The following is a 20,544-nucleotide window of genomic DNA, read 5'->3' as shown; positions in this document are numbered from 1 at the left end:
AAGCTTAACCTTATTTTAACTCCTCGGGATAATAGAGTAAATCAAATTATCATAAGAGGTTTAGTTCATCCTAACTAATATCACAATTACTATTACATTCTTCAAAACATTAGTTATACTAATGGCTTACAAGCTATTCTTGGAATATTAAAAATCGTTTATAAATATTTTGCACTCTAAATTTTTAGAAAGAAGGTATTTTACTTGTTCGTATCTATTAAGTTAATTTTAACAATAATATGTTAAAAAATGTAACTCTATAATTATAATATTTTAAAAACATTTAGTAGCAATTATGTAAAACAAACCCAATAAAGTAAATCAGTTCTTCGAGGATAGAATTTGAACCAGAACTCAGATGAGATCAATCTTTATCCATATCCATTGCTTACCACTTCTTTTTATCTCAATTTTCTTCTCTCTTTTGTCTCTACAATTACAATTGGAATGAAGAGAATTTCATTAAAGATAATTATATATATATATATATTTATTTATTTATTTAATTTTCTGATTGGCTGATGGACATAAACACGTCGTTACCAAAGTAGAATGATGCTTATAGGAGTTCTTTTTAACTTCCACCACCTGTCCTTCGACAGGTAGCAGATAGTCTATATCCCCTACTTTTAGGAGTTCCCTGCAATCGGGTACTTGGCAGCATATTATTGCTGCATAGAGGGTTATAAATGCAAAATATAGCGTGTTATTTAATATTTATTACAGAGCTGTTTGGAATCAATCGAACTTAGGAGGTTTTTATATGCAAATAAGGGATTCTTGAGGGGTATACAGGCAAAAAGCCCCAGAATAAATTCCTGCAATTGGCCACGCAGAAGATCCGTTGCCCCTCGGCCATAATCGTATCCCGTCGCTCTCGCTGCCTATCGCTCTCCTATCCCTCCAAAATCTTCGAACTTTTCTCTAATTCCCATGATTTATTCGATCCTTCCATTCTCTTGTATCCTTATCCCAATCTTTATCTATTGGCGCCATTGGAGGCCTTAGAGGATTCGTGTGCCTTGGGGTTCTGCAGCAATGGGGACCAGCGCCTCCAAGAACTCGGACAGTACCCATGGCGGAAGAGAAGGCGGTGGCCAACTCCACGTCTCCCTCAAACTGGAGGACTATAAGATCAGAGACGATCTTTTCCCTCACGTCTTTGGTTCTGTTCCTCTCATTGGCTCTTGGGACTCTTCCAAAGCTGTACTTGTCTCCTCTCCCCTAATGCCTTGGTCTAACTCTTCTCTTGTTTTGGAATTTTAATGCGTTGTATATTGCTAATGGTGTAGCTTTCTATGGAAAGGGAGTCGGCGTCGATGTGGGAGCTTAGCTTCGTTATCCCCCCTAATCACGGTATGAACACTTTTGGATTTTGCCAAATGGTTGTTTGTTATTTTGCTTGAATTTAATGTAGAAAGTTGGTGTTAAAGTCCCACTTAGGCTGTCATATATTTTAGATTTTACCTACTGGATGTTTGTAATTTTGCTTGGACTCAACGTTGATACGTTGGGGTTTGAATTCCATTAGGATTGTTCTAAATTTTGGATTTTCCCAACTGCGTCTTTGTTATTTTTCTTGGAGCTTATGCAGAGACATTGGAGTTCAAGTTCCAACTGGTTTGTTTAAAAGTTTTGATTGTGTCAACTGGTTGTCTGCTGTTTTGCTTGGATTATATGTGAAACATTGGAGCTCTAGTTCCACTTGACTTATTCTAAGTTCGGATTTTGCCAACTGGGTCTTTGTTATTTTGCGTGGATGTGATACAGAAACATTGGAGTTCAAGTTCTTGCTCAAGCCCAAGTATAGCAACTCACCATGCATGGTGGAGGAGGGGCCACACCGTCTGCTTACAGGAGGGACGCTTGAGGGAGATGCAAGGATGGCGCTGTTCAAGATAAATGGAGATGAGGAGGTGGTTGAGTATAGGGTGTTCATCAAGGCAGATATCGTCTCCCCATTTGACCTTGCAGCAAGTTGGAGGGCATATCAGGAGAATCTCCAGCCTTCAAGGGTGCGTGGGATTCCGGATGTTAGTATAAATGTGGCATATGATGGGATTGAGGTGCGGATTGATCCAGCAATCACTTCTCATGCTTATTCCTTTTAACTTCTTCGCCTAGCTGTCATAGTTCTCACTGTCTTCTTTCATCTCTTCCAACAGAATGGGTCTTCTGCTAGTTTGGAGCTTGATTTAGAGCACTATGTCGTTCCCGCACCAACTGCCAACCGTGGTGTTGTTTATGCAGCTAACCTGACTGAGAATCCGAGATCTCTGTGTCAGAATGGGCCATTCATGAGACATGATGTTACAAGCAGTAGTTTGCAAGATCCCTATAGAGGAGGTGCTTTTACTTTTGACCATGGTAACGACAGGAAGGTATTACACCACAACACCTCTTGCTTTTGGAGGATTCATGGTATAGACTTCGAACTATCTAGTATGCCAGTTCTCGATGATCTAGTTGTTAAAGCTATAGGATACTTGTCGTTTGCTTGCAACTACAAAGCAGAAACATGCATTTTATATGCTTAATTAGAATGATTGATAGATGGCATTGTTTTCTTTCACCCGTGGATTTTAAGAAACCTGGTATATAGCCAAAGTAACTGGGAATGGATGTCACTTCAGAAGGTGAAGGCTGCTAATATTTATGGTTCACCTTAAGTAGAGTAAAGAAGTTGTTGAAGGGATTTGGACCAGTTACTCTGGGAAACTAAATGGTCGTTCCCAAAATGTTTGGATATGGATTTTTACTAATGGGACATGCTTCTTGTTATTAGTTACCCAGCTTACAATTCTTTGCTCTAATGGATTAAAGATGAATTGCTTTTTATTACGATAAATCACTATCTTAATGTCATATGAAATTGAACCACCTAATAAAATTTGGGAAATATATTAAAGAGCTCTTTGGACCTTTAGTAGGTAAAATCCAAATTATGGAGATTTCCTGTGGTGTACGCACAACTTTTTGAGAGCTCAAATTAGTGCTGAAATGTACTCCATTTCTTGTGCTCTTGAAAAAGTCTGTGTGACTCTTGGATCAAACTTCAATCTCATTATATGGTAGTCATGCAAACTCTTCATAGAATTATTTTCCACGTACTCTGTCAAAAGTCTCATTTTGAGATTCTAATATATCTAAAAGCTCTCTGGAGTTGTTGCTTCATTTAAATGGCTGCATAGTTCAGAACAAGGAATGTTGTTGTGTTATTGATTGTTTGGGACTTGAGATTACTTTTCAATTGGCCAATATAAATGTAGGAAAATAAGTTCGATGACATTCAGTTGCCTGTTTCTTGTTTAAGTGGAATCAAGTCTATATTTTGGAAGATATCCACCATGATCTTTCTTAACAATTGAATGACAGCATGCCCCGTGCATATTCTTATATCAACCTATCATCACTTGGAAGTCATATCTGAATAGAAAAGATGCTGAGTCTGCTAGGATATTAGGAAAATTGAAAAGTTGGCAGGTATAACATGATCAATTGCTTATATTGCAGGATACTGAGGTCACAGTCACTGATCCATTTAAAGTTATTCCAGCGTATGGTATGGTAGAATCAAAATCAGTTGGCACATTTTCGGCATTGCAAAAGCAAGATGGTCAAAGGGGGTTCTTCATTGATAGAGGTGTTGGTTCTCCTAGGCTTGTTAAATCTGCTAGTGCAAATGCCTTAACAAGTGACCTAAAGTTGGTTTCTGAAGCAAAGGTTTGCAAGCCAGAACAATATTTTTCTTTCCTCCCTGTTGTGGAAAATTTTACTATAAACATCTATATTTCTTTTGATCTTTTGATTCCTGAGATTCTGTTGGTTGGTACAAATTCCTTTGCCCTTATCTGAACTATGAGAGAATTTAATTAGATGAGTGATTCTTGAACTTTGAATTACCTTGAATGTCGAAAAATTACCTATCTCCATAATATCCAATAAATAGTTTTTCTTTTTCGCTTTACTTCATTTTTAACATTTCAAATTGCAGTCTGATGCAATTCAAGCATTTATGTATTATAGCACATTAGCACTATCACAGTAATGTCTACTTTTAATTAAAATGATTACTCTGCTTTTCATCTTTGTATATTTGAAGGCTATGCCAGCAGCAGCAGGAGCTGTTGCAGCTGCAGCGATAGCTGATCAGATGCATGGACCAAAGGAGGATCGATGTTTGGCCATTGTGCTGGTAATGTCATTGAAATAAAGTGAACTACTTGTTTGGAAATTTCCTGCTCGTGATATGTGCTACTTCAGGTTTGATGTTGCTATAAGAACTATAACCAGCTTCAGATGTTTCTTACTACATCCATTGACCTCATGCTGCATGAATAAGATCTAGAAGACCCTTAAACCTGTGCTTGTAGAGCTCCGAAAGCAATGTTGTTGACTTGATCTACAGACTGCAAATCACTAAATTAGCATATATCTAAAGAGTCCAGAGCTATTAGTTGCAAAGATATTTTCTCCATTAATTCCTTATAAACCTATCTAATGATAATGAGGTCTCTTTCAGATACAGTGCCATTCCAATGCAATGGAAAACACATTACTCTAGTGTACACGTTATTTCTTAGGTTCCAAACAACACCATTCATTTTATGTGTTTTAGTTCTTTTTTTTTTGGGGGTTTGTTTCTTGAGCATATATTTTCTCATGTTTTCTTGTTCTCTTATATGACTTATATTTTGAAGGTGCATTTATTCTTTTTCCAATCTTTTATTTACTTGTGCTTAAGGTGGGTTTGCCAGCTCGAGGTAAGACCTTCACTGCAGCCAAGCTTACAAGATATCTGCGATGGTTAGGTCATGAAACAAAACATTTCAATGTCGGTAAGGTGATTATTAAACTTATTTTACTGATTATATGAAAATTCATCTTTGGAAAGTGACAAAATTTCTTCTTAGCTGTAGCTGACAGAAGATCTTACTAATTTGGTGTTTGTTTTTTATAATTGTATACAGTATCGCCGCCTCAAGCATGGAACGAATCAGGTATGCTAGTGTCCTCTTCCAGTAGACCTTTTCTTTGTTATAAAGTTCAGTGAGGCATTAATCACATCAAGCTAGCTAATATCAAGATGGTGATGTGCAATCACTTATCTTAGCACTTTGGTACTTTTTTTGTCTTTGTGTGCATTAAAGAGTTGATATCAGCAGTTATGAATATTCCCCTTCAACTCTTCCTTTACCTATCTTACATTTGTCCTTTTATCGTGGATTTTATTCTTCACTTCCTTAATAGTTAAGCTAAGTTTCTTTAGGAGCTTGACAAGGATGAAAGGTCAGTGCATATGTATTGCTACTGTGGAATGTAAGTTCTCAAAAGCCTTCTTTCCACAAGCAAGCATGTGAAGGAATACAAACTTTGGTAAGGTATGTTTTATCATTAGAAAACCTAAAGAGCCTCATGGTTAAAGGCGTAACCGAGCCAAGCTCTACTCAAACTTGGATTGAAATTAGTTTTGAGCCTAACCTAACAATATCAAGCTTGACTTGATTAGATTCAATTCGGGCCTATTTCAATGTCGAGCTGAGCTCAAGCCTATTTTGAGCCACTTGAGAGGCAGATTCAAGCCTAATTCAAGTTTGAATCAAGTTCAAATCAAGCTTGACTTGAACCAAACTTGAATTGAATCTTGGATGGGCTACACTTAATAAATTTAAGGAATAATTCTCGTTTCACCCTCTGAACTATCATCCATTTTTATAATGACTCCCTCAATTTTTTTGGTACACACTGACTCTTAGAACTATCAAAAATATCTCATTCCCCTGACGTTGTTGATGGAATCAATGAATTGACCAAATTGCCTCTCCACTTATAATGACATAAAAGTTAAGTGGCTTAGCTAATATTAAATTTTGAAAAAAATTTCTTAATTACCCTCTCTCCTAATCCCCTTTCTCCCAAAAATTTCTTCATTCCTCTCCCTTCCTTCTCACCCGACATCTCCTCCGAGCACATCTCACCCCAGCCCAACCTGTGCATCTCCTTTCCTCTCTTCCTTTCTTTTCTCTCCTCTCTTTGTGGTTGTGCTCCAGATCCTTCGCAACAATCCCATAAAAAACAAAACAACCAAGGAGAAGGGCACAAATCGACATCCCCTTCTCCATGCCCATCCCTTTTGAGACACCAATCTCTAAAAGCAAAGAAATCCAAAATTATCAAGGAAAAAAGCAAATCAGATCTTGAAGAATTTGATGATAAGAGGTCAAAGGTGGCAGCTTTTTAGCTTTTTGTACCAAAAGGAAGGAAATTTTTGGTGAGTGGTTGAGGGAGAGTTCCTCCCTCATAGCAATCTTCCTTTTCTTGCTCTTAGCACGCTTAGCTTTAAATTGGTTAGACAAATATTTTTTCTCTTACCTTCTCATCTTTTGATTTATGAATGCTCTCCATCAACACTCTCTTGTTCTTAAAGATTTTACATTTCACCTTCTCTTGTGCCTCTATGCTTACCATAACCAGAATGACGCTCTTTCCTCTTGGCCTCCAAGGCTTGCTTTGCACGAGATTGCAAGTGAATTTTCATTGGTTTCTTAATGATGAATCCATCCTTCATAAGCTTTCAGATATTTGGGCACGAGTTGGCCATAGAGGTCTCATTGGCCTCATTGGGATCAAGCCAGACCTTGTCGTGGACGCATGTGAGAATGCTCGCGGTGAGTTGCTTATGTAGCTTGAGCGACACCATCGCCTTTCTTCGATCTTGATGTCAATCGCTCAATTTGGTAAAGGATAAGAACGAAAGGTGACGAAAGGTTCTCTCTAAAGTCAACCTCAAGATTGGAAAAAATGGAGAAAGAGGTGGGATGCAGCATAGAAGGGAAGAGGGAAGGTTATTTTGGTCATCATAAAAGCTTATTTAAAGTTGTCACTACATATAAGGGTATTTTAGTTATTTAATTATCACGTGATCAGCACATAACAACTTATGGATAGAAATAGGTAATAGAATCCTGACGGAAAGGGTCAAGTGAAGTATTTTTGATAGTTTAATAAGTCAATGTTTACCAAAACATAGTTAGAGGGGTCATTATGAAAATAAGTGATAGTTCAAGGGATGAAAATAAAATTATTCCTAAATTTAAATTAAATATATAAACAAATTGAGCCTTATCGAGCGGAGCTTGATTGAGCTGGCCTATGCTCAAGCTTGTCTTGAAATTAATTTTGAGCTTAATCTAATTAATCAAGCTCAACTCATTTTAAATATGAGCTGAGCTTGAACCAACTTGATGATTTTGGGGTCCCTACTCACAATTTGTTCTACAACGTTCTAATACTCTGGAACTTGTAAAGTACTGGAACTTGTAACTGTAAGAAAACAAGAATTTGTTTGAGGTTTGCAGAAGATTGCCTAGTGATTTGTGTTCTCACGTCCATAAAATGCCTGCATAAGCATGTCTTAAGGAAAGAATATAACAACCTTATCCATCTTTAGTGCTTCTCTTCATAGTTGAATGAATCATTTATTAAGTACTTTTAGGGTGGTAACACATTAGCATGTTTGATGGTTGTTAAGGAGGAGATTGGGAGGGGTTGCAACTTGCAAATCGTCACCTTGTATAGGATCATTGAAATTTGAATGACTCGGCTCTCAGTAATGAAAATTGTATGTACTAATTTATTGTGGCTTGACCTTCTATATACACAGAGATCTGTGAAGAACATTCTATGATCAGTCTCTTCTTTTTAACTCTGTACCTATTTTCCTATTATATAGCATACCTGCTTGGTTTCTTTTATTCTCACTTACTTTTTCTTGTTAGAAAAATTCTGGTGATTATTCTCAATATACAGATTGTGTATGTATTTTTGGTTTATATTTTGTAAATCTTCTGTACCAATTTTCTAGGACACCTCTACATCTTGTGTCATAAAGTGCTCTAAAATCGTAAAATATAATTGTTTTTTTTTATACAGTCTGCAGATTTTTTCCGTGCTGATAATCCAGAAGGCATGGAGGCACGTAATGAGGTTAGGATGAGCTCTCTACCTTATGTTATCTAAAGATTGTAATATCTGCTTCATAATTCTTCTTCAGTTATGTATATAAATGGATCTCTATTTGCATATTCTATAGTTCAAAACTTTAATATGGTGAGCTATTGATAGTTTGGTTTTCTTCTTAGAACATATTTGAACTTTCAAATGCATTTTCTCTCTATTATAAAAAGTCTATTGGTTAAAATAATTTTGATATCTCTGTTTCCAGATAGCAGCCCTAGCAATGGAAGATATGCTAGCGTGGATGCAAGAAGGAGGACAGGTAAGTCTTACATATTGTAAATCTTGCTGCTTGAAAGTTATTACAAGCCAATGAGTAGTTTTGATGGACCACAGGTTGGTATATTTGATGCAACAAACAGCACAAGAAAACGAAGAAACATGCTGATGAAAATAGCTGAAGGAAGGTGCAAGGTAAATTCAAATATCTAAACATTTGACTAAACTTTCTCCACCCTTTTACTTTGAATATTTTGGTATCATACATCAAGAAGGGCACATAAATACAGCTCAGCCAACTGGTGTCTCTGCTCCTTCTCACAAATCATTACAAGAACAACACATTTGGTCCTCTTTTGGCATTTAGCAAGAGGTGCATGTGCCTTCGCATTGACTGTTCTTTCAGTCCTAAGAGTTTACATGATACTATGAAGAGAGTTGGACTGGAATTTTACATTAGAACTTTTAGAAATAAGTTCACACTTTTCTAGCCCTTGATTGTGCTTTGACATTGTAAAACACATCTTATAAAGTAAGAGAGAAAACACTTTTACTTTTTCTCATTTGGGGATGAGTTTTTCAGATCACGAGGTTCAGTCAATGGTTAGAATATCTTCAAACTTCTTCTGATGTTTTTACATAACTAGTTAAATTTGTGGTATAGATATTTATTTTCTAAACTGTTGCATTTTACATGTCAATCTATATCTGTAACCAGAATGCCAAACAATTATTTTTCCTTGGTAGTCATATTTTAGGGATATATTAATATTCATAACCATCTTCTCCCTGGAAGCTGAAATTAATATAGTTGTATGCTATCAATGGAACTTTGATCTATTAAATATGGAATACATCTCTGTGGACATATGCTTAGTTTTAACCATAAAGCCTTTGACAATATAACCTCAATATTTTGCTTGATGGTCCTTGCCTTTTTGTACATGAATTATGTGGTGAGTTTTCACTTTTTGATTGAAATGTATCACATGCTGCATATCATGATTTTCCTTATTAGTCGTATAATAAACATTGTTTTTATTTATCTTCAGTCTTCACATTCTTTATAGCATGAATTTGCAGATTGCTTGTTCTAACCTATCTTTTGTTTACCTTACAGATCATATTTTTGGAAACTATATGTAATGATGAACGCATAATTGAAAGAAATATACGTCTAAAAATTCAGCAGAGTCCAGATTATGCAGAAGAGTGAGATATGGTTCATTATGCAATCTCAGTAGGTTATTTTTTTCTTCAATACCTACTGAGTGCAGTTTCTGATGCTAATGTCGCAGGACAGATTTTGAAGCTGGTCTACGAGATTTCAAAGCACGCTTAGAAAATTACGGAAAGGTTCTAAGTAAAATGACCTTCCTGTGTAGCTACACCTTAGTGGTTGAATTCTTGAATTGCAGGCACTGCTTCAACCTATAACTGAAAATATATGCTTCTACAGGTGTATGAACCAGTGGAAGAAGGTTCTTATGTCAAAATGATCGACATGGTCAGTGGACAAGGTGGACAGTTACAAGTAAGTTTTGGCAGTCCCTTTCATCTATCTAGATGTTCAGAAGATTGATGTTTCCTCCGCATAGTTAGACTTTGTTCAGTCACTGTTTTGTTGAGGTTTTTTTATTGCCTTCCACAACATTAAGGCTGCCTATTTGCATCAACATCCACTAGCATCTGACAGATGCTAGAAAGAGATCCCTAGACCAATTGTTGGGAGAGTAATTTCCAATTCAGACATCAAGCAAGTCAAAACTGCATCTGCCTATTCTATAGATACATATTCTGTTATTTACCAACTTTTGCTCATCCACATAACTTTCTTTTACACTCTCTTCTATAATCTGTATAACCACATTCTATCAGCTATTCCACATTTAAGACCGAGAAGTGATAATCCTCAATAAACTCATGATATTTAATAGATCACTATTTCTACCATGGAATACAAATCAGAAGATTTTGCCCATGAGTTTTTCTTTTTTTTTTTTGGATTATCAAAGCTGCCTTTTTTATATATAAATATAAGCTTATGTTCATCCTAGCCCCAACCAAAATCAAACTTTAATTCATGTACAAGAAGATTCTGTGAGAGAGCTGATGCTTCAAACATTTTATTAGATATATTTCCTACTCTTCCTGTATTTTAAATTGTCAATAGAGTATTCAATCTTTATTTCCTTTTATTTGTTCTCCTTTAGATTCTTGACTTTTGTTTGTCATTCAGGTCAACAATATCAGTGGCTATCTTCCTGGGCGGATTGTATTTTTCTTGGTATGGTCTAAAGACTCTTAAGTTCTGATTTTTCTTATAAGGAAAAGGAATGTGCACATTATTGTGGAAAATGGAATATATTTCTTTCTGATCATACAGTATATTTAGTAGGAAGAGTACTGTGATTGCTTAGTCATTGAATAATAGAATTATAACTTATGTTGTAAAAAAGCTGCCTTGGCATGTGGGCAATCAAGGTGTCAAATAGCTCCTTTGCAGCAGGTAGATGGCTGTGTTGGTGCATATATAGTCCATCTTAAATGCAGTGAATACTTCTTAGTATTCATTAGTGCATACTGGTTTCTTGATATGGGGTTCACCTACATATTTCTGATTCTGTATCCTGTAATCCTGTTAGGCTGATAGGAGAAAACAAAATAATACTTTCTATATTCTAGTCAGTAAATAATACATCCTAGTGTCAAATCTATAATTCTATCTTGCCTGTCCTGTCGTTCCTCTGACACCATTTTTGCTTGATATAGTAGGAAGTTACTGTTTCTTAAAAAAATTAATACTCTAGGCACATCATACTAACGTCTCAAGATGCCATTGCAGGTGAATGCTCATTTGACACCTCGTCCTATTCTGCTTACTAGACATGGTGAGAGTCTAGATAACGTTAGAGGAAGAATCGGTGGTGACACGGCTTTGAGGTGTTCTCTATCTTGATTTTGCAGTACTTATCTGGTTTAGATAGCAGAAGCAATGACCATAAATTAATGATACATTTGTATGCATCAAACTTATATGGCAGCTTATATATGATCCTCCTGGAGCCTTTTCTTTCATTTGTGATTCTGCATATATTGTGATCCTACATTGGGAGATACATTGAAAAAAAGAAGGAAACTACACAATTCTCTCTCATTGGAGAGCCATATTCTGCATGTGTGGAGTTAGAGAAGGAAATCTTCCTTCTGTAGTCCTTGCTAAGACTGGAATTAACTTACAATATAAGGAACAATTCTGCTATTACAATATTGAACTACTATGTTTTACACAGTTCCCAATTTCGGCCCTAGTTGATCCTGATCCTGATCAGTTTCTGATGAGATCGGCTGTATCGGCCGATCACGCCCGAAACTAGTGGGATCAGATCCCACCCCTCCATCTGCCTCTCTTTTTCTCTATTTTTTTCTCTTCTTTCTCACTTCTTCCACCGGCGATTGAGTAGATCTCTGGTGATCTCGACCTCCAACGACATTTTTCGACGAAGATTTAACGACCTCGACCTCCGGCAACCTCGGATGAGTTTTTTTATTATTTTTTTCAGTTTTTAATTCTTCTCATCCCCTCTCTCTCTTTGTCTTCCTATACTGAGTAGATCGAACGACCTCTACTGTTGATACTGTGGTGAAGCAGCAACACCAATTGCTGAGACCCTGAGAGAGAGAGGGGGGAAGGGAGAGAGAAGGGGCGAAAAGTAAAAAAAAAATTGGAACCTTATCTATGCAAGTAATTTTTGAATTTTGAAGGGGGGAGGAGAGAGAGAGCTCAATATTCATCAAAATTTTGAATTCTAAGTAAGTTAATACATTTTTAAAGTTTTTAGGTTTCATATGTGGGTAATTTTTATTTTCTTATTTTCCTCTCATTGTTTTCTAAATTTATAGAAATTTGTCTGCATTTTTAAACAATATTTAGAATTTTACGTAATTAAAAAATAGTATGATCCGATACAAGCGGCCGATATTGCCGATACAATCAATAAGCATCGTTTTTCCGGACGGCCAATACTAATCCCGATCCCAATACTGAAAACCTTAATTTTACAATTGAATGTTTTGAGCTAGTAATGATTTTACAATTGAACCAATACGATATTGCCGATACGACCAATACGTATCGTTTTTCCAGACGGCCAATACTGACCCCGATCCCAATACTGAGAACCTTGATTTTACAATTGAATGTTATGAGCTAGTAATGATCTTATTAGTTTGTGATATCCACATTGTAAGCATACCAGAATAACCGAGTTCTTAGTCTTCATGCTCAAACTACATGTGTATATAAGAGGTAGTTCATGTCAATAGACATGTACATGTTCAAGGTGAGTGAATCAGATCAAATCATGTGAGGAAAGAAGTGTACATAATTAGGTACTTGATCATGACTAGAACTGCTAACATCTCATCTTGAAGTAGGTAAGGATTGTTTCTCTCTCACTAATGACTTCATTCCTCCCTCTAAAAGATGCTTTTAACTCAAAGTTGTAATGCAGTGATTAGGATGTACTATCCTTTTTCTTTACTTTTAGGTTACTGGTCAATTTTATAATCCTTTTCAGATAGAAATGTTCCATAAAATAAATCTTCAGATGTGTCAGAAGTGTTGAATATGATTGCATAAGAACCTGCTTAGCACCTATAAATTGTAAAGCTTCCATCAAAGATAATGGAGATATAGGTCTTTGAATCCAATGACTTAGCTCACGAGAGGAGACTTGTGTCTTACTTATTTTTGTTTTTCTTGATGCCTTCATATGCATAAGCCATTAAGAAGTAGAGCATTTCATACAGTACATATCGCGGCTAGCCCTCAAATGTCAATTTCTGAAATCTTTTTCGATTGTAATGGATAATGATATTGGTGGTGGATGTAATCTTTACAGTGAAGCAGGGGAGCTTTACGCAAAGAAACTTGCCAACTTTGTGGAGAAGCGACTGAAAATCGAGAGGACTGCCTCTGTAATTATCTTCTGTGAATCTTTCACATGCCATGTTAGATGAATATATTCTGGAGTCTGAACATTAAGATTTTATTCAATGATTTTAATTTCCTTATTTAGAATCTTCAAACTAAATTTGTTTTTGTGGAGAGAGAGAGAGAGAGAGAGAGAGATAAAGTATGTAATTGCAATTATGAAGCATATAGTTTTTCTGGTCATGTTCTACATGCCATATTGAAAGATGAACCAATGTAGATTACATGCAATTTATCAATTATAAAATTCCACTTTGCTATGAACTCTCAATTTTTCAGCCACTAGATGTTATACTTAAGAAATCTTTGATCTTTTATGAAGTCTTAATGGTTATTATTTTGCTCCTCGAACTTTTAGATATGGACCAGCACTCTCCAGAGAACGATTTTGACTGCAGGTCCAATTGTTGGATTCCCAAAGGTTTATTAAATTCTCTTACAAACCTAATTTCCTTATCTCTTTTTTTTTTCTTTTTTTTCTTTTTTGACCAAAAGATATACTTATTTCCTTTTGATTTAGTTGGTATTGAATTGATGTTTTACTGCTTGTTTCTAGATACAATGGCGTGCCCTTGATGAGATAAATGCTGGAGTCTGTGATGGAATGTCATATGAAGAGATAAAGAGAAACAAACCCGAGGAATATGAGTATGCACTGAATACATTCTCAATTTCTCATTGATGTCCTGTATCCCTGTGAAGCAATATAATGCTGCATTTTCTATTTATGCTGTACAACAAAGCGAGTAGTGATATACAAATGTCATGCTTGATGAGCTAGTTCTTTCATGCATTTCTTACTGATTTTAGTTGTACTGTATACTCAAAACCCATCTTGAATTACTAGATACATTAGTAATTAGTTGACATGCAATGGATTGATGTTGAACCTTATGCACTCTATATTTCTTCCTTAATCTTCATTTATTTCTTAAGACCTTTTTGGATATGCCAAATATGATTTCCATCATGTTGCTTATTTTAACAAAAAATCCATTTGTTTCTATAGTGTGAGTTCTTTGAAACCACATTCTCAGATACATTAGGATGAATCTTATTGCATGGTAGGATTATCCATGGATAAACCCCTCCTTGTCATGTTTTCTCATGAGGGATGAGACTTAAAAAGATGAGTTAACTTTGGTCAAACTTCCATGATAGGGATGCTTTATCATGGTTTTCTTATCCCACTTACGGGTTGGGAGATACGAGGGAAGATGAAATGTGTGATAAACTCAAAATTGTAAAAGCCTCCCATCTTGTTTCTCTTCTCAAAATAAGGGCAATACATCGGTATTTGGTACCAAAATATTACTTATTCTGAGTAACAATCACACCCCCCTAATGTACCTCACACCTGAATGGTGATAAGAAATAAGCCTTAGTAATATCTCATCCTCATTAATACAGACCAGAGTTGTAAGGCTTTATCATGATTTTCCTTGCCCAACTAAATGGGTCCTTATAATATGATGTGCCATGGAGTATTTTTTCTGAAAGTACTTAACATTATCATCTGCATCATAAGTCTCTTCTATTAGTTATGGATTCTGCTGGAAGAATGCTGAATTTACGGAATTTAGCAGATTATTACCAGTGGTATCAAGTGGATGCAATTTTGCAGCTATCTGAACCTTCTGGTGTTCTTTTTATATGTTAACTTCTTTAGCTAGAAACTTCTGATGCTTTCCAGAGGAGCTTCTCAATGATGAAGTACAAAGCACTGGAGTTGTGTTCTCCTAGTTGCTCATGTAGTAGACTAGAAAACATATAGTGGAGATCTATAGAACTTCAGTCAGGATTCCCTCTTAAAAGAACATGGGGCCCTTGCATCAGATCTTTTTGATTAATTTTAGTTCATGATGTTGGTAGATCTTATCTGCTAGAACCATATCTTTGTAGCTCCATCATCGTTCAAGCCCGATGAAGAACTTCCATTTGTGGTGATGTTTCCCATTGACATTTGTTTAAAGCAATTTAGATTTTTCTAACAGAAACTTTAAGTAAAGTATGTTGTTTGTCATTTTTACCTACAGGTGCTTCCTTTCATATTTTTATTAAAGCATGCTTTCCAGCTCTCCATCAGTCTTGTGGACCTGCTATTTTTTGTTAGTCTATCGTGTTCTGATATTGTTCTACTGAGATATTATTAATCTGTTCCTTCAGTGTCAGGATAGCTAGCAATCATATGCAAAACTTTCAGTTCTTATTGGAATCAAAGACATCCTCAAGAACTTGTATAACCCAATCACAAGAAATAAGTGCCATAGCGAGTATAATCATGATGTATTGAGTATGCTGAGTTACCTTAAAGTCCCTTTTAATAAATCACATGTTCAATTAGTTCATTTGAATTGAACACTACAATTAGCATTTAATTTTCTTAGTGGTCAAATTATGTCAGTAACTCAGTATGTAAGACTGCTAATCTATAGTTTGTTATTGTGATATATCAAGTGTTTCTTTATGCTAGTTTTGGTTTTTAATACATGCAAGGTTACCAGTTCACATAGTCATGTTTTGGCTGAACTATTTGAACATTTCTACTGAAAATGCTTGCACCTCGGTTACTAACTTGCAGATCGCGTAAGAAGGACAAATTGCGGTATCGCTATCCCCGTGGAGAATCTTATCTTGATGTCATCCAAAGGTTAAGTAACAATGCAGCTTAAATTGGCCAGATAACATCAGATTTTTCATATTTTTCCCACTATTATGACCATGAGTACTAAATATCAGATGTTGATAAGAGTCTTTTTGTTCAGATTAGAGCCTGTAATCATTGAACTTGAGCGACAGCGAGCACCAGTTGTAGTCATATCTCATCAGGTAATTTGTGCCATTACTTTGCGATTCGCATGTTTATTTTTACAATTTGATGCCAAAATTAGACATCATTATCTTGATCAAAACGATATTATAGGCCGTGCTTCGAGCATTGTACGCATATTTTGCTGACAGACCATTGAAAGAAATTCCTCATATCGAGGTAAGTTCATTAAGAGTTATTAATTGATAAACTTATTACATTTAAAGAGGGATGTCATGCCAGTGCATTATAGATCAACTGAAACTAGGCTATTCTCTGCTTATATATTAGGTACCACTCCACACTATAATTGAGATACAAATGGGCGTTACTGGCGTCGAAGAGAAGAGATACAAGCTCATGGATTGAGCTTCATTTCCACAGATGTGGAGGCACACAGCAATTTGTAAATTTTGCTGATATAGTTGACATTCTGGTCATTCATTATGCTATTCCAATGACTCCAATCACTTCAACTTTTTGTCTCTCGACAAAGTATAATACTACTAAATTTCTCATTATACAAACTGTTTGATAACAGTTCATCCCCCACTTTTTGGATCATCAATACAGTATGTGTTTATAATTGTATACATATATATAGTAGGAATTAGGAACAAGACGAGGACTTTCGTCAAAGTCTTTGGGATCGGTCCACTTTCCAGAAATTAATTTGGGCTGCGTCCAATTAAAGCAATTAAAAGATTCTGCCGTCGCCTTCACGAGACTCTCACTTCTGACCCACACTTCCCAAGAAAGTCCACGAGAAACCCGGGCAATAAGAAGGCCCCCTGTCTCCCTCTCAATAGCAAAGACCAGAAACGGCTAATTATTTATTAGGAGCCAATAAGAATTAAATTCCCATGAGATCAAAAATAGGGGGACCCTTAGAATTGGTGGTGGATCCTCTAGGATTAAAGTTAATTGTAGGTAGTGCTAGTGTTTTTCTAGACTTTGGTCAAGGTGTGTTGCTCAACTTTCCAACTTGAGGACACCATCAAATATGACCATATGGTTGAATCCCCCCTGAGTGCAAAAGAGTATCTAATATGAAGAAATGAGTCAATTGCACCACAGTGCTCATGATCTATGAGTGAGAAAATAAAAATAAAATAAAAATTATTGATGTAGGAATGAATGTTCTTTAAAGAAAAAGGACATAAAACTACAGGACTTGACATGGGATGCTTCCCTTAATTCCATGCGCCATATACTACTCTCTCTCCTAAGCCTAGCTGATCATTGGTGTTGTACATATATTACTCTCTCTCTCTCTCTCTCTCTCTCTCTCTCTCTCTCTCCTTCGCCTTATATGTTTAGCTACTTCACTAAGAAGTGAGTGGAAGTATAAGCTTAAGTATGTCAAGCTCTGGTGAGCTACATAACCAGGAAGCCAGTTCTTGTTCGTACAACAACAAAGTCTTATTAGCCGCGGTGATCTCTTTGTCAGTAGTCGTCTCCTTTGTGCTGCTGCTCCACATCTACGCTCGATGGCTTCTTCGAAGAAGACCCATCGTCGCAAATCTCATAACGGAGCCTCTGCCTCTCCACCGACGACGTCCGATAACGACCACGACAATCCCCGGTGTCGCGGTCACCGAGATGACGAGGGTATCCATGGATGGATTAGATGCTAAAGACTTGGCTTCGCTTCCCACGTTTGTGTACAAACGCAAGGAGCATGAGGCTGCGATGGATTGCGTGGTTTGCCTGAGTGTGATGGAGGAGGACGAGAAGGGGAGGGTGCTTCCGGTGTGCAAGCATGCCTTCCACATGGCTTGCATCGACGTGTGGCTGATGTCGCATTCGACGTGCCCGATTTGTCGGGCGGCGGTGAAGGTGGAGGAGAAGATGGATGAGGTGGTGGTGGTGGTGCTCGGCGGCGCCGCTGAGGAGGTTGGTGAGGAGGAGACGAGAAGGGAGGAGGAGGAAGAGGAGGCAGTGGGTGACCATGTTGAGATAGCAGTTAGTAGTTGTAATGGTGAGAATGATGTCGGAAAGGAAGGTGGGTCATCATCATCATCATCTTCTTCTTCTTTGAGTTGTTCTCTGAAGAGGATGCTGAGTAGAAGTAGATCAGAGAGTAGAGTGTTTCCATCATCAGTTGTGTAAGGAAGAGAAGATTACTCGATCATGGACTACTACTACTACATTACTCGTCAATTGATTGTATTTATGATTCTTTCTTCCTTTCTTTCTGTGTGATTTTGATCGACTTGATTGTGATACACATTTCTAGAGAGAGAAAGAGAGAAAGAGAGAGATGGAAATAGAGATTTGTGAATTATATAACATGGTAGACTTTTTCTATGGAAAGGAGGAGATTTCGAAGTCAAAATATGCTCAGATTCAGAGGCAAGAGCCGTTACCTAGGATAAGAGCAACTCCTTTTTTTATATTATTTATTTACTATTTTACTTAATTATTTATTACTTTTTCTTAGGATTTGATGCTCAAGTTACTCCAACTGTGTAATTTACGTATAATTTCGATTTCTTTTCCACACAAATCTTATGTATTCGATTACACATACTATGCAATTCTTACTCCTCCTTAAAAGTCAACACTTTTTTCATGATGAAATTAAAAAAAAAAATTAACATTAGTAAGACAAAAGATTCTGGGAAGAAAAAGAAAAGTAAAAATAATTAAAATTCTAATTGACAAAATGGGTACATTATTGGATTAGCTTCTTTTTTTTTTTTTTAATGATTAGAGTAGGGAATTTTTCTATGTTGGTAATTTAAATTCTTGTGGATGGATTCTTGGGAACCACAAGAATCCTAAGAATGGGATCTAAAAAATGGATTTTAAAAAGAAAGAATGAAGATTTATTGTCATTACCAATGATTTTTTTTTAAAAAAAAATTTGAATTATTTAAACCTAATGGTCAAAATGAGCCCATTAATTTAATTCTTTATTATTTAATTTATAATTTGTAATTAGTCAAATATTTCATCGTAATTTGATTGATTTATTTACTCTTTTACGTGAAATTGATGTACTAAAGCATATCCTTAGAATGGAATTCCGACCCACTCCAACAGTGGAAACGTGGATTCGGCCCAACTAAAATATAAGCCCATAGAGACTGAGCTCAGGCCCAAACACCCATGGGCTTCCCCTTTATTCCCATATATATATATATATATATACACACACAGAGAGAGAGAAGAGAGAGGTTTTTTACCAAAATAGACTTATTTTTTTTAATTTTTTATTGAAATGGACTACTCTCAAACTTATTTACTAAATAGTGTCTAATTTACTATAACCCTAACAAAAACGATCCACGTTTTTAAAAATGCTAATTAGTTCAATATTTTTATCGCCAGATATTTTTTTTTTCTAAACCACTAACAGACTAAGTTAAAAGGTAAATACATACATAAAACGTTGAACTGATTAGTATTTTAGGACCAGACAAAAACTTTGAATTAATCAACGTTTTTGTTAGGGCGTGAATTAGACCATATTTAGTAAATAAATTTAAGGGTAGTTTATACCGGTTAAAAAGTTTTTGGAACAAGGCTAATTTGATCAAAAACTCCATATATATATATATATATATATATATAAGGTTAATATAAGGAGTAGATGTGATTTTGTTGGCAATAATGGACAATAGAAAGAGTATCAAGTTGATACTGTCTCACAAAAACTTGTCAAAAGACCAGTAGTTAAAAAGAATATAGGTACATATTATCAAAGTTTCTTTTTCTTAATACAGAATTAGTACTACTCATGCTTATACTGTAAATATAAAATAAATAGTCATCTCTATATGCATGTGAGAGATTCTTTCAGATAGATCTATATCTTAGGAGGAGACACTGCTACTTAATACATGGGTTGAATGACTTAAACAATTCTTCTAAGATGATAGGTTATAAAAAAGTCAAATTCATATGTTACATGAAGCCATAATTTAATTCAAAAAAAGGAGTGTGGATATATAATGTCGACTGCATGCATCCAACGACTTTAATTGCTCTTAAAAATACATAAAAAATTATAGTATTTTAGTGGACGTGATTAAAACCGTCAAACGTGTATCATTAATGCGTTAGCATGTATTCGCATATGTGATCAGACAAACAATATTAAGTTCTCCTATAGATATTGATCGATCCACCAAAGCATTCTCACAGAGTCAATCTTGTAATCTCACGGTGCAAGATTGTCTTAGAATATCAAATGTAAAAGCTATTCTTTCCTTACCGTTCAAGTTTTTAAAATAATCGGTGAATTTATTACACCACTGTGCTAAGTAGTTGCTTGCCTAAGTGTTAGAATAAAAAAAATATAAAAATTATTATTTTTTAACCATTTAAGTTTATGATTACTATTTTTTAACTGTTTAAATTTATAGAGTAATTTATGAGTCTAAATATTAAAAATAAAAAGATTACCATATGATGCAGTTAGTGCTTTCCTTCCAAATCTCTCTTTTCACATTTCCCCTTGTACCTTTGAATCCAAAATCAAATAAGATAAAACTGC

At 35.7% G+C, this 20,544-nt stretch overlaps 2 protein-coding genes across 2 annotated transcripts; both read left to right on the top strand.

Annotated features, from left to right (window-relative positions):
- Nucleotides 1–922: 922 nt before the first annotated feature.
- On the top strand, nucleotides 923–16,578 carry LOC140777165 (6-phosphofructo-2-kinase/fructose-2,6-bisphosphatase-like). The gene is made up of 23 exons (XM_073121094.1): nucleotides 923–1,206; nucleotides 1,293–1,356; nucleotides 1,771–2,066; nucleotides 2,166–2,381; nucleotides 3,514–3,723; nucleotides 4,103–4,195; nucleotides 4,745–4,843; nucleotides 4,971–5,000; nucleotides 7,933–7,986; nucleotides 8,225–8,278; nucleotides 8,353–8,430; nucleotides 9,356–9,447; nucleotides 9,534–9,591; nucleotides 9,695–9,769; nucleotides 10,475–10,522; nucleotides 11,081–11,178; nucleotides 13,140–13,215; nucleotides 13,590–13,652; nucleotides 13,788–13,879; nucleotides 15,813–15,881; nucleotides 15,997–16,060; nucleotides 16,155–16,220; nucleotides 16,332–16,578. Exons 1-23 carry the CDS (start codon nucleotides 1,039–1,041, stop codon nucleotides 16,407–16,409), a joined length of 2,241 nt encoding a protein of 746 aa, XP_072977195.1. The 5' UTR covers nucleotides 923–1,038; the 3' UTR covers nucleotides 16,410–16,578.
- A 409-nt stretch (nucleotides 16,579–16,987) lies between these two features.
- Nucleotides 16,988–18,493, top strand: LOC140777166 (RING-H2 finger protein ATL5-like). Its single transcript, XM_073121095.1, has one exon. It carries the CDS (start codon nucleotides 17,400–17,402, stop codon nucleotides 18,150–18,152), a length of 753 nt encoding a protein of 250 aa, XP_072977196.1. The 5' UTR covers nucleotides 16,988–17,399; the 3' UTR covers nucleotides 18,153–18,493.
- The last annotated feature ends 2,051 nt before the right edge of the window (nucleotides 18,494–20,544 follow it).

The sequence above is a fragment of the Typha angustifolia genome, chromosome 15 (genome assembly GCF_048772165.1).
Source record: "Typha angustifolia cultivar Huaian chromosome 15, ASM4877216v1, whole genome shotgun sequence".
Taxonomy (NCBI): Eukaryota; Viridiplantae; Streptophyta; class Magnoliopsida; order Poales; family Typhaceae; genus Typha; species Typha angustifolia.
Note: the sequence above shows the minus strand (reverse complement) of the source record. Positions and strands in the feature narration are given on the sequence as shown.

Bases quoted from the DNA above. Each gene is read 5' to 3' on its own strand.
- LOC140777165 (XM_073121094.1), top strand. From the start codon at position 1,039: ATGGGGACCAGCGCCTCCAAGAACTCGGACAGTACCCATGGCGGAAGA. The intron at 2,067-2,165 runs GTGCGGATTGAT...CTCTTCCAACAG, and splicing joins TGGCATATGATGGGATTGAG to AATGGGTCTTCTGCTAGTTT. The intron at 8,431-9,355 runs GTAAATTCAAAT...TTTACCTTACAG, and splicing joins TAGCTGAAGGAAGGTGCAAG to ATCATATTTTTGGAAACTAT.
- LOC140777166 (XM_073121095.1), top strand. From the start codon at position 17,400: ATGTCAAGCTCTGGTGAGCTACATAACCAGGAAGCCAGTTCTTGTTCG.